This window comes from Pteronotus mesoamericanus, unplaced genomic scaffold (assembly GCF_021234165.1).
Source record: "Pteronotus mesoamericanus isolate MK-2021 breed Mesoamerican mustached bat unplaced genomic scaffold, CSHL_Meso_final contig_50, whole genome shotgun sequence".
NCBI lineage: Eukaryota > Metazoa > Chordata > Mammalia > Chiroptera > Mormoopidae > Pteronotus > Pteronotus mesoamericanus.
The window spans coordinates 31598485-31612530 of record NW_026555186.1 but is presented as its reverse complement, the minus strand read 5'-3'; the positions used below and the strand labels follow the sequence as shown (position 1 = coordinate 31612530).

Here is a 14046-nt window from a genome sequence, read left to right as displayed (position 1 = left end):
GATTCCCTCCCCCTCCCATATTCTTTCCATGCTGACCTGATGGACTGAAGGGAATGGGCATCTCTGGGACAGAGGTGATTATGATGATGCAGATGAGAACAGCTGGCTTTTGGGGGTGGCAGGGGGTGTACCCTGCGTCAGGCTCTGTGCTAAAACTTTGCCTGAATTGTCTCATTTAATCTTCCTCTCAACCCTGTGAAGTATCTTTATTCCCATTTTACAGATGAGGTAACTGAGACCTAGGAATTGGACCAAGGCTGCATCATCAGACCATATTTGAGCTTCAGTGTGAATCCAGACAGCTTGACTCTATAGCTCTTGCTCTTAACCCCTAAATCAGTGGTTCTCAACAGGCAGTGGAAGGGCAATGGTCTGAGACATTTCTGATTGTTACCACTTGTGAGGAAGAAGGGGGTGGGGTGGAGTAGAGGCATCTTGAGGGCAGAGGCCAAGGGTGCTGCTGGACATCCTACAGTGCACAGGACAGCCCCCAACAAAGAATTCTAGGGCCCCCAGTGTCGTGGGGCTGAGATTGACAACCCGCTGTAAGTGATCTGCCTCCCAGGAATGTTTGTTTCCTGTTGAACTGCCAGAGAGTCGAGTTAGTTTACCTTTTAACCTTAAACCTACTAAAATATATCACATGTGGAGGGTGTTGTGGTGGAATAATTCAAAGAATCCAACTGCTGCCTGAAAATAAAGAACGTGATCAACATTCTTTGGTGCTGAAAGTAACCCTAACCTCCTGAGAAAGGGACTCCCCACCTTGAGAAGACTTTTGTCCCAGTTCCATTGTCAAACACTGCGAGTGTTCACAGTCTGTCTTTGCCTATTTCAGATTCGGACCTTGTGGATACTGAGTGGCTTTTAAGGAAGGACATTGGCCCTTGCCTTTTGGCTTTTCATGGTAATGCTGTTGATGTTGGGAACTAACATGTTAGTGTTGAAACCTGTGTGAGAAACCACCTGTCAGAAACTCTCTGACAGACCTTCAGAATCCTGTTCTCACAGTAATGAGAAGGACTGTGAAAACCTCGGAGTTTTAAGGAATTCTTTAAACTCAAAAAAGAAAAAAATGTAAGAAACCGAGATGAAGGAAATATGTGTGAGAGCTGATTTCTGGACTGGGTAAAAATATAGCTTGTTTAACTCCTTAAACTTATAGATAGTTGTTTAATTTTTCTCATTTTATTTTTGTTTCAGATTCTACCAAGTAAAAGTTTATCTGTGTAAATAAAACTCAAAAAATATTACAAGGGTTAAAGGATTTTAATTTTTATTGTGATTAAAAAAACAGAAAATTTCCCATTTTAACCTTTTTAAAAGGTATATACAGTAAAAATGTTCTAGCTGTATGCCTTAGTCACTGTGGGAGTTCACTCTGGCTGTTTGCTGCCATTCACAGCTGACGTGTATTTCATTTATTCACTGGTTGATTTATTTAACAAATATTTGAATGCTTACCAAATAGGAGATAGAACAAAAATGTGGCTTTGTTTTGTTACAAAACAGAAACTTTTAATGTTTTTTTCTAATTATAAGATAAGTGCTTGTTCAGGAAATACAGAAAAGCGTAGTCACTCATAATCCTGCACCTCTGTTAACTACCGTTGACATCCTGGTGTACCCTTCTAGATTATTTTTGGTTGTTACTGCTGATCTCTGTCTTGTTATAATTTTACCCCAAATGCTAGCCTTCTCTAGACTTGTGTTATTAACTATTTTCAGTTAAGACAATGTGGCCATCTTTCCATGGCAGTAAATTTTTCTGTATAATCTATATTATTTCAATAGGTTTATTATGTTCATTAATCATTACTCTTTCCTTGAACATCCAGGTTTCCTTTCTGTTTTCTAAACAACGCACAGATGGTCATTCTTATATATTCTTGTTTAGTCAAGGGAGAAACAGATCTCTTATTGCTTCATTCCCAGGAATTAACACTGCACGCAGTATGTGATGTAATAATAGTTGGGTGAATGAATAGTCTGGTTATTTTCACAGGATTAGGAATAGGGCTTTTAATATGGGATAGGTCTTGATGGTGAGGTAGGGAGCTTGGTGATGGGGAGGCTCAGCTGCTTGGGGCGGGGCTCCAACAGAGGTCACCTGGGTCTACTGAGGCCACAGGCTGCTTGGGGAGGAGGATGGGGCCCCGCAAGGGAGACGCCTTCTCCAGAGAGTGGTGAGCTGCTCACTGTACACCCAAGGACAGGAGAGAAAAACTGCTTTTCCTCTTGCCTCCTCCTCCTCCTCACCTAGGTAGTTCCCCGTCTGCAGGAGACCAAGGTTTCAGGGGAGCGTTATCTGCCCTGGTCACCCTCGTTATGCCACTTTCAGCTTTCCTCTGACCTGAAGCTGCCTAACCTCACTGAGCCTCTGCTTCAGCTCTGTAAAGTGAAGGTGATATAATAGTTAATAATAATGCTTGTTGTGCCTTGCAAAGAGTAAGAGATTAATTTCTCTGTTAATTGTTAGCTAATATTGTGGATTAAGTAAGCTTTAATAGGTGGCTGTATATTCTTTTGTAGGGAGAAATCCACTGTAAACTCATACAAACCAGCACATATTACTAACACAGTATGTAAAATGTGCTGAGTTTTATGAAACACAATCATCTTGTGAATTAGGGACTGCCTGCAACTCTGCTGGTAGGGCAGGAAGATAATCCTTTATCCAGCGGAGGAATTGCGTGTTCTCGTTCTGCTGGCTTTCAAGTCCTATCAGTCCCTTGCACCTTGCATAATCACCAGTAACAGACAGCACCTGGGATCATGGGGGCAGGGGTGGCAAGAGTTGCTATTTACCGACACTACTGCCTTTCTGTTGTGGTGGGGAAAAAGTCCGTGTAAGTCCATGGGAAGCTGTTTCTGGGCATAGAGTGAGGAGAACGAGCTGTAAAATGTTGGCTGTTGAATCTAGAACTTAGATGAACATTGCTATGGAAGTAGACTCGATTTTTCGTTGCCTCTCTGCCCACCCCACGAGATTCATAGGCAATCCCAAAGCCTCAAAGGCGAAAGAAGAGAAGTGGGCCATGACGTTGCATGAGTAGTATTGTGTGTTACTGAAAGATACGGAAATCTAAATATCATTCAAGTGTAGAAAGCACCATTTAATGAAAATTTTTGAATCCAATTTTATGTCGTTAATGTTTTTATTCTATTTCCTTGATGTTATAACTGCCGGGCATGCCCAGACCACCTGGGTTCCACTTCTGACAGCTTCGGCAGTTTTTAGTTTTGAGGACCTTCCTTACCGCAGTGCCTCCCCTTGCTACTTAGTCAGGAACAGTACTAAAATTCATGTGGTTAAAAAAAAAAATCTTCTGACTTTCCTCAGTTCTGCTGGTGATCCAGTTTTTCCAAGTCAGGAAAAGGGACTGAATGAAGGGCGGTGCTAGACTTGAAGATTTTTTTCCTTTTGCAGTTTGGAGTTGGTTTAGATGCACTAAAGCCAAGTTGGCTCTCCACAGCCCTGGAGGAATAAGTCTTTCAGAGTGAATGTTTTCCACATTGCTGAGGGATTTACACACAAAAAAATGAAAGCATCGAAACTAAAAATTGTGACCCACATTTGGGCCGATTCTTGTGACAGAAGTGTCCTGTGCTCTTTGCTGCCTCTCTAAATGGAACCGAGGGGGTGTGACTTCACGGATGCCTGGGCCATCATCACAGAGGAGTTCTCTCACTGCTGGGGAAGCTGTGCCTTGCAAAACAGAGACCATGAAACAGTTAGAGTGATGCTTATGTTACCTGTGAGGGGCTTGGAGAGCTTTTGACTGCTGCGCTGTTCAGTTCTTAACTTCTTTTTTTGGCTGACTTTCTTCTTTCTAGCTTTGGGGCTAACTCAATGTGTTTGCCTCTCACAGTATGTTTTTAGCATCTAAGACTTCACGGATGGCAGGATGTCAGATCGCCTCCTGCGGCGATGGCAAGAATGAAGCATAGATGCCACCGTGCCTCTGGCAGATGGTACTCGCTCACCATTGCGTTTTCCCTGCTGAGACCTTCAGCCTTAGAGCCCCCCTCAGCTCAGCATGCCAGGAGGCCACTGCCACAATGAGTTGAATGTGAGATGAAACCGATTTACTTATCTATTGTCTGCCACCCAGGCTCCCTCAGTTTACAAGTGAGGAGAGCCAAGACCCAGAGAGGGAAGGTGACTTGCCCAGAGCCACACAGTTAGAATCCAGGTCCTAGAGTTCTCGGACTTTTGTTCTTCCCACCAGTTACTCCCTCCTAGTCCATGTGGGCTTGACAACCTGGCATCCAAACCTCTTGGCACTGTGAAAATAAGACTCGGTGGAGACAGAGGGGGACTTTTATGAGTGAGATAACATGTGGTGTGTGTGCCTATGTGCTCATACTGATTATGACATTTGGCTTTCTTCCTGATTCTTTGCTATTTCCCGTTGGTGTTGTTGCCAGCGGAGGATTCTAGGTAATAAAGAAATTGTGCTTTTTAATTTGACAGAAAAGGAATCTGGAAGTTACTACCAGCCCTAGCTCATGTTTCTGTGATTATTTCTTCACATGCCTGGGATCAGTCTTTAGAACTGTCTGTGTCCATGGCCAGTGGGGAGGCCGGAGAGGGAGACTGATATTTATTTATTTATTGGGGGTGTGTGAGCGAGTGTGTGAGTGTGTTGGGGGAATCCTTAGGTAGGAAAAGAAATCTCACTTGGGAGTGAGGCCCAGCTCCAGGTAACATCAAGCAGCTGGCGTATCCTTTCCATTGTGACTCTGCCTGGCAAGAACAAAGCACCTTGTACTTAGAAAAGCCTTTGCTACTCATGCCTTTGCTATTTCAAAGGAAGTTGGCTAAAGGGAGGGTGTGAAGGGCTCTTTGAGATTTTTCTTTTTCACTATGTTTGGGGAAGGGAAGGTTCTTCCGAAAGGAAATAAAAGTCACATAAGTCAATGCCACATTTGCAAATGCTTTTATATTAATATCCTCGAACTTTGTTGCTTTTCTTAGTCACTTTTCCTTTTTTTATTATTAACAAAAACTATAACGGTAATACACATGGTAAAATCACCAACAGAGAGCAGACCAGTGAGAAATAGGTGACTTCTTCTCCTCCCCACATCTAGGCCAACTCTACAGATAATTGATGTTAGTAGTCATTGCATCTATACATTCACTGCACATGAAGATACAGATATCTCTCTCTCTCAAAATATAATAATTTCTTCTAGAAAAAGAGAGTGTGCAGTACATACAAGTGAAAGCCCTAATTCTTTGTGACATACTGCTGCTGGAGAAATTCAGAGTGTGGCGCATGACCGGGCACAGGGCCCGTGGGGTGGCACTGCCGGTCCCTTTGACGAGTGTCGCCGTTATGACTGTATCACGCGTTATTCATTCAGCATCCCTTTATTGAGCTGTTGATGGGCTCTATGTTGTTCATTTCTCTGTTGTTATTTTTTAAATAGAATTTACTTTTTATTTTATTTTTAATTATTATTTTTATCCTCATCGGAGGACATGCTTTATTGACTTTAGAGAGAGGGAAAGGGAGGGAAGAAGAAAGGGAGAGAAACATTGATGTGAGAGAGAAACATCATTGGTTGACCCTTACACACGCCCCGGCCGGGAACTGAACCCACAACTCAGACATGTGCCTCAAACTGTGGCCTTTCGGTTTGTGGGACAATGTCCAACCAACTGAGCCACACTGGGCAGGGCAGTAGACTTTACTTTTTAGAACAGTTTAGGTTCACAGTAAAATTGAGAGGACAGTACAGAGATTTCCCCTGTACCCTCTGCCCCACACATACACAGCCACACCCCTCACCAGAGGGGGACATTTGTTACAATTGATGAACCTACGCTGACTCAATATTATTATCCAAAGTCCATCTCTTACAATAGGGTTCACTCCTGGTGTTCTCCATTCCCGGATGTGTTGAGTGAAAGGTTTTGGCCCTCTGGAGCCTGGGGTTACAAGGCCCTGGCACTCCTCTTCAAGCTTGGAACAGCCCTGGCAGTCAGGCTAGCCGGGAATTACTCCAGTTTTGAAGGCGAGGATCAGGGCAGTGACATACTAAGAATGATAAAGCTGTGAGTGGCAGGGGCTGGATGTGAACCTATTTCATTCTAACTTTTGCTTTCCCAGAGAGAAGTGGTAAATCAGCAGGGCTGTGAGGTTTTTCCAGATGCTAATATAATAATTTCTTTTATGGATGCTGTTTTCAATTTTCTACTTGTTTATATCAATGTTTATTTAGCTAAAGATAATGCACTGTACCCTTAGTTGTTGGCATAGTTTACTTTGATAAATAACTTTTAGGCTACTCGAAAAAGGCTATTGAATTTTAAAATTAGGCGTGTGTAGATATGTATATCTATCTATCTTTCTGTCTTATCTTTCATTCATATCATAGAATTACACAGACAGTGAAAGTGAGGAAACTTTGAAAAGTCAGAGCCTTAGACTGCCACATGACTTTAATAATAGAGTACGATTAAACCAGTATGATTTTTTTTTCCTCATTTTCCGTAACCATCTCTGTCACTGTTTATGTCTTTAAATGATGAGTTAGGCTCACGTTATGCATGTGTCTGCTCATTTTTCCCTTCTGTGGCGATGATAAGTTTAAATGTTGATTCTACTGTAAGAAAGTCCTATCATGGGAAGCATTATATCCCAAATAGGGTATTTCCTTTATCACATTTGAATTTGAAATACAGTAAGACTTGTTATCTAACACCATAGAACTGAAGAGTTAGCCACCAGAGAAGGAGGCCCAGAGAAGGAGGCCGCCAGAGAAGGAGGCCGTCAGGGAAGAATTTGGAAGGCAAGGGGGAGGGAGGCGGGGCTGGGAGAGGGAGTGGAATGTGAGTGGGAAGCAGTTAGTAAAATCTGGGACAGAAAATACCAGTGAGTGAATTGTAAAGGAAGGTGGCTCCATGAGAACACCACATAGGCAGTAGCGTTAGGGTCCCACTTGTGTGATCTGTTAGTTCAGCCCAAGTAGAATAACTAATCTTACAAAGCAGTGTCCAAAACTTATGAAGCAAGAGGAGTGCTTTGGGGAAGATGGCTTGGAAAACTGAGTGAAGAAGGAGAGAGTACATTAGCAAAAGTGTAAAGTAATGAAATAGTACAGAATGACCAAGGTGTAAAGAAATGAAATAGCACAAAATGACCAAGGCCTCAAACCATGGCAGTTTCATGAAGTAGATGGAATAGCTTGGAAAATGACTACATTCCTAAGATCTGTCATAATATCCTTGTGATTGCAGCCTGTCTTGTACTTGTTTACTTATGATCTCTTCTCATTCTAAGTGATGTTTATAGTGTGGCATTGTAATTAATGCTTGATTTGCGGCTTATGCAAGATCTTGGACTTCCTTCCAAATCATCATCAAGGGACTGAATTGTTAGGTTGTAGGTTTCATATGGACAACAGTGTAATACATGTAGGTTTAGTTATTTGCAGTTTAGGGTAATCTCTTGTAGAAATCCCTCCTAACATGAGGTATGTCTAAGTAGGTCCAAGTGACCAGAGCATAATCATAAATACTGCTACCATCCCCACTTTATAAATGAGGAGTCATAAAAGGGTTAGTTACTTGATCATGTTTCATAGCTGGTAGGTGGCAGACCCAATCCCCAAACTCAGGCAAGGTGGCTTTGAGCTTGAGCTTTTAACACTATACTCTATTGCTCTATGCTTTAATAAAGATTTAATTTCTTTATAGGACAGTGGAAATATACTATATGATATTATAATGATGAATATATGTCATTATACATTTGTCCAAACCCATGAAATATACAGTGAACCCTTAGGTGAACCATGGTCTTTGGGCGATTGTGATATACCTATGTAGGTTCATCCATGGTTTAAAAAAAAAAAAAGTACCATTCTTGTGAGTAACATTGATAAATGGGGGAGGCTACGCATGTGTGGGAGTAAGAGTATATGGGAAACTTCTGCTGCCTTCTCAATTTTCTTGTAAACCTAAAACTACTATTAAAAAAATAGTCTTTATGCCCTGGCGGGTGTGGCTCAGTGAATTGAGCGCTGGCCTGTGAACCAAAGGGTCACCTTTTGGATTCCCAGTCAGGGCACATGGCTCGGTTGTGGGCCAGGTCCTCAGTAGGGGGCACGTGAGAGGCAACCACACATTGATGTTTCCCTCTCTTTCACCCTCTCTTCCACCCTGTCTAAAAATAAAGAAATAAAATCTTTTTAAAAAAATAGTGTTTAGAAAGAGAAAAAATTAACACCAGACCCAAACCTGGAAACCTAATCCCTACTTATGTATTATCCCCAAATTGTGTCTGGTTGCATTGACCAATAAAGACCAGTCAAAAATTAAAAAAAAAAAAGAAAAGGAAAGAAAGAAAAGAGCTGGTTTCCTCCAAATAAGGGTGTGTGTGTTATCAGGGTACCGCAGGTACTCTGCGTTCCCCTGCACCCAGGCCCCACTCATGAGCTGAAAAGCCTACCATTAGGGGCACGAAGCTGTAGTAAACAATGCCAGGGTAAGAGGCATCTACTCCTTTTGAAATTCAGTTGGATGCTCCCATTATCTCCTGTGGAGGAGGATGGATGCCAGCTTACCCACGTGTCTCCAGGTGTTCACACAGTTTATTCTTTTGCTCATGGATTTTGACAAGTCCTTTTCTTGGGCCTGATTCCTTGTTTTTCATGTTCTTCTCACCTCACGTTGGCCTTTTTCTAGTTCTTGGCTTCTTTAGCTTTTAGCTGATCCCAGGCGTCTTTATTTTGCCTAAGAGTAGTGATTATAATGCTTCAGGTGAATTATGCCTTTTATGTTTAATTATTGGGCCTGTCCCACGCCTTAATGTTTATCGTTAGAGATGATATTAGACCAATTCAGCCGAAAGCTTTGTTCACACACTGAATTGTGCCAGCAAGCTCTACGGGCAGGATGGCTCAGAAAAATGGTATCCTGAAAGATTGATCTGCAGAGGGCTGGGGTTGGGTTAGCAGGTTTGCAAAGCAGTGGCTTTATGAGGATGTTGTGTGTTCCTTCCCTAGTTGGCCTGCTGCTGTGGGTCTGCTGGCTGCTCCCTCTGCTGTGACTTCTGCCCCAAGATCCGACAGTCCCGGAGTACGCGCTTCATGTATGCACTCTACTTCATTCTCGTCGTTGTCCTCTGCTGCATCATGATGTCACCAACGGTGGCTAACAAGATGAAAGAGCATGTAAGTCTGCCCCATTTCAACTCTCCTCATTTCTGGTGGTTGATGAGGGTGTGTGGGAAACATCCAGTTTAGTGGTTAGGCACACCCACCCCAGTGTGGTTTTGGCTACACTCACTCTCTCAGAACCTTCAGGGAAGCCTCTTCAGTGCTTTTCTGCCAAGCGGGCGAACCATTCAACGTCTGGATCTCTAGTCGTAGTATGAAAGCAATCAATGTTTTTGGTGGAGAGGGCTGTGTGTTTTGTCTTCGCTTTGTTTATAGATGTTTCTGATTAGATGTATAAGTTTTTCTTGTAGCCTTTTGTACCTTTTCCTTGTTGTAAGGGTGGTTGCCAATGTCTCAGGAAGCAGCTGTTAGAAACACTTAATTTGTCCTATATGATAAAGCCTGTGATCATTCCTTAGATAATCAAGGCAATTTTTACTTTTCTGGGTATGTTACTTGTGGGGTGCGTGTCTCCAGAGGTGAGGATGGATTTCCAGCCATTTCTCTGGAAATGTCTATAGAGGTAGGCCTGGTATGTGATGCTGGGAGACACATATAGGACCTTTCTGGAATTTCTCCATAGTAGGCCTTTTTAATCAACCAGGTTATGGGGGTAGGCATGTGTTGGAGTTTTTGAGGGAGTCCAATAAATAACACCATCTTTCCCCTTCCAGATTCTAAACAAATTAACAAAAAAACTACAATGTCAGCAGGTACATGCCAAATATCACCAAACATCACCTCTGTCCCTCATAGAGCTGATGTGGGACAATGTGGCTTATCCCTGCAAGGAAGTGGGTTTCCTGCTACTGATCCCCAAAATGAGTCTGACTTACCCACCCGGTGAGTGCACCTGGGTCAGGGCAGGCTTTGCCTGCAGGCACAGAGTTTGCTGGGAAGAGGAACAGTTTTGCTTCCTGGGGGCTCCCTTCTAAGGGACAGGAAGCAAAACTTCCAAAGGGAGAGGAAAGAAAGGCGAGCTTTGCAAGCGCCATTTGCCTCCTGGAACCCCTCCCTGAAGGGAGATGGCATCCCCAGGAACAACTCCTTGGAAGTGTTTGTTCTCCCCAGCCTTATTCTGAAACTAAAGACCATGTTAAATATAATCAAGTATGTCAGAACAACTATTTTCTTCAACATACTTGGTATATTCTTATCCATTAGTTCAAGTAGGCCCTCTGAAGCTTTCTGTTGGGTAATGCAGGAGTTTGAGTGCTAAGGTGAGTCATTTGACCATGGTCTTATGGCAAATAGGAAGCCATTATGGATTCTTGAGTTAGGAGACTGCCAACAGAGAAACAGGTAGAGAGATTTGGGGTGGTGCGCCCAGCAGTGGTGTGTGTACAGTGTGATCTGTGGTCAGAGCAGGAGGAGGAAGGGCGGGGAGAGAGAAGGAGTTCTTATAAATGGGAACCTCATAGGGGCTCTTATAAATGTTGTTTTGCCTATCCCCTGAATATACTTATTTAAAAATGGGTTGGCTGAGCTTTCTGCATAGAGAATGAGGTCCCTGTGGGTGAAATCAATCCTTTTCCATTTTTAAGGCCTCACAGTAGGCTGGCCAGCTAGTTACAAAGTCAGCTTGTTTCATGGCCTATGGAATAGAGTCTGATCTCATCCTCAGGCCGCGCTTGAGGGTGGGTGTTGAAAGGTCCCCTTATGGGAAGGCACACTGGGCTTCGCTGCAGTCCTCGCCCCCTCATTGTTGGCCTGTGGAAATGTTTGAGGTTGTGATGGGACGAGGAGAAAGCACGTATGCATGTAACAGCCTGGATGGGAGTGTGCAACTGACTCCCACCCGGCATTCATGTGTAGTGGCCGGGACTCTGTCCAGAGCCACAAGGGGCTTTACTATGTGGGTTAAGAGCACGAGGGAAGCGGTCCTTTCACTTATTTTCAGTTTTTGCCTTGGTTTCAGAATGCGCCCTGTGTTTAAGTTGGAATGAGAGAGAACTGCCGCGATCAGCTGGGCCAAACGGCGCCCTGCTTCTTTTCACTATGGACACTCCTCTTTCCCACGAGAGCTTGGCTCAGAGAAAGCTCTACTGTGCTGCTTGAATAGGGCATGGTTTTTGTCCCATCTCAAAATGTATAGGAGCAATCTGAGTGCAAGTCATTTGTGCCTGTAACCAACTCATTCAAGTGGGGACAGTTGAGATATTTGATGCCTGGACGATTAAAAATCTATTTTAGATGTAGAATGCTTAAAAAAAAAAAAATGGATGAGAGATTTAGGCCTCCTGACCTGCACCATTAAATCAAGATGTAACTTTCAGGTTTGGAGGCAGGTGACAGTTTGAGTTTGGGCACCCTGGGGAACGACAGGGGCATTTGAAAGGACTTCTTGTTTTCTGTAGAAGAGTGACCTCTAAAACCAAGCTTGCTTTGGAAAACGGAGGGCAGGTGACCGTGACCTATGTGGCCCTCAGGCCTTCTTCCCTGCGAGCTCAGTATGCCAGGCCAAGGTGGGAAGAGCCTTACATGTTCTTAACCTGAAGCACATGGATCCAGTTTCATCGTCCATGTTCCATTTGGTTCCTGGGCTGCTCTCGTTCATCGAGACGGGTAGAGTAGGTGGTGTCTGAGATGGTCGAATGTTCACAACCAAAATACATCTTCCACATTGTGGAAGATTGTTTTTTTGTGTGTAGTGTATATTTGTTTTAAATTTAAATTTTGAAAAGTGATTCCTCATATTAGGATAAGAGGCGACTAAGATGTTTATCTGAATAGCCGTCTTCTTCTTGTTCCATTTGTTTTAGAAAGCATTATGTTTTGTTGCTAAGCTTGCTTGATCTCTTTAGGAAACGTTTCATTTGACGCTGTTTTCTGCTCTGCTGGGTCTGGGTCAGTTTTCCTTTGAGTGAGTAGTAATGCCCTCCTGTGATGGTTATTCTCCCCCTGGATGAAAGCGCTTTCTGGTTCTTTTCAGCACAGGGTGCTAATGTTGCAGGGTAGAGTGGGCTTCAAAGAAACACTGGACAAGACCGAACAGGATCCAGGCAGGAGGGGGCTGCCTCAGGGCTGCAGTTTCCTCTGTGCCTTGAAAGCAGCTCCTGAATTCCATTCTCTCCCTGAACTTGATGAAAGTGGTTTGGTGTTTAGAGTCCCAGCCCCCAGCCCCATCCATCAGGCAGGGCCACACCCCAGGGCTCCTAGCCTAGGAGTTGTAAATTGGCCTACAGGCTTTTGTCTGGGCAATCTTAAAAAGAAAAATCTAGTCCACCAACGGCCGTTCTGGGTGCAGTCCTGGGCGCGGTCCTGGGCGCTTGTGTACAGCCTGTCTCACATCTTTCCCATGACCCCTCCCACCCTTCCCCAAGGCATTTGAATTTGCAACTCTCGAAATAGTTTAAATCCTTTGAGTTCACAAGTTTCTGAAAGGGCTGTAAATGTCAAAATGGGCAGAGGGCTCTCTTGCTTCGCTCATTCTGGTGGGCCGTGTGGGCGCTGCTGAGTGCGCTGGCGTGGGCTGTGCAAGTCTGCACGCAGGGCCCCGGCCCAGACCGCAGAGGCTGTGCTCTGCTGTAACTAGTCTATCCCCTGGCATCCTGGAATCTGGCATTTTTATCCAAGTAACTATTTAGGAATTGTCCTGACCGCTGGGCTCCATGAAGCTCTGTGGACCACTCAGTCTCAGGACTAATGTAGGGTGGAGGTGGGATGCCGACTTGGCTCTAAACCAGGCCCCTGCTTCCCCAAGTTAAACCCATCGCCTACCCCTCTTCCTTTAAAATCTTAAGTACGTATTCTAATCTACAGTTATCATGCCGGCTAAAGTTTGCCAGGGAAGTGGAAAAAGGGTTGCTGTAGGCACTGCTGACTGGATTTAGGCCCTTTGAACAAAGGTAGCAGATGGGCTGAAAGGATTTTTCTCCTGTCTATTCAGAATATCCGGTCTGTCATAACAGATTCCCTAGAGGTGATAGATCAGCTTTCTTTTAGACTGTATTTCTCAGTCATCTTCAGTGTTCATTGCCTTCTTCAGAAGGAGGAAGGAGGAGATGCAGTGATGGGAAAGTCATGCATATTAGCAGTGCTAATGTAGGATTATGTAGAAGTAAATGAAAGGGAAACAGTCAAAGATTATTTGTAGCCAGTCTAGTGCCAAGGCCATGGCCACATCTTGTTATCCATCACTGAGAACAAAGTGGTCATCTCCTCTGTGCCTGAGCCTTAGACAACCCCCTGCCCCCGCCCTTCTCCCTTTTCTGATTTCTCTAGGGCAGCTCTTTTTGTTTCTGGCTTTGATTGTTCTACATGTACATATTTCTGCATTAGAGTAAGTATTGTTTGTGGGAAAGCCCTCCCTGTGCTAGTCAAGGAGGATTAAAAAAACAACAACAAATTTGGAACAGAGTTACTAGTTAAAGGATCTATCTAAGAGATAAGAAATGGAAAGAAGGATGCAGCTCACATTTATGCCAAGTGTTCTGCCCTGTGAAAAGTTAGCAAATACGCAGTGTTAAGCAGAGAAAATAATGATCTCTTTTAGAGTATAATTTGAATAGAACATTAGAAATTTTTTTTAAGTGGAAGAATCTTAAGTCATAATCTGAACCAAACCTCTTATTTGACAGGTATGGGGAAGTGACTTGGCTAAGGCTCTGACGCTGGGTAGAGGTGGCACTAGAACCAAGACTGCTGGCTGCCTGGCAGGCGCTGCTTCTGCCTCTGACTAGGTTCGGTTGTACAGACATTTATAAAAGTAACAGGAAAAGGCTTAGCAAGCTTATCCTTCCTCCTGATTGCTAATCTTTCTTCTGGAGTTTGTGGTGAGGCAGAAGTATTTCTTCTGGAGACAGCCCCACCTGGCGCCTTTGGCAGCTTTCTTAGCTTATCTCTCCCACCTGCCTTCTCCTTGTTGTAAGG

General features: G+C 43.8%; 1 protein-coding gene across 1 annotated transcript in view; it reads left to right on the top strand.

Annotated features, from left to right (window-relative positions):
- The window catches only part of SERINC5 (serine incorporator 5), an 88022-nt gene that overhangs the window by 33718 nt on the left and 40258 nt on the right, over nt 1-14046 (top strand). Inside the window, exon 2 of the mRNA XM_054578540.1 lies at nt 9022-9189. Coding sequence (XP_054434515.1) covers nt 9022-9189 — 168 coding nt within the window. The remainder of the gene's footprint in view (nt 1-9021; nt 9190-14046) is intronic.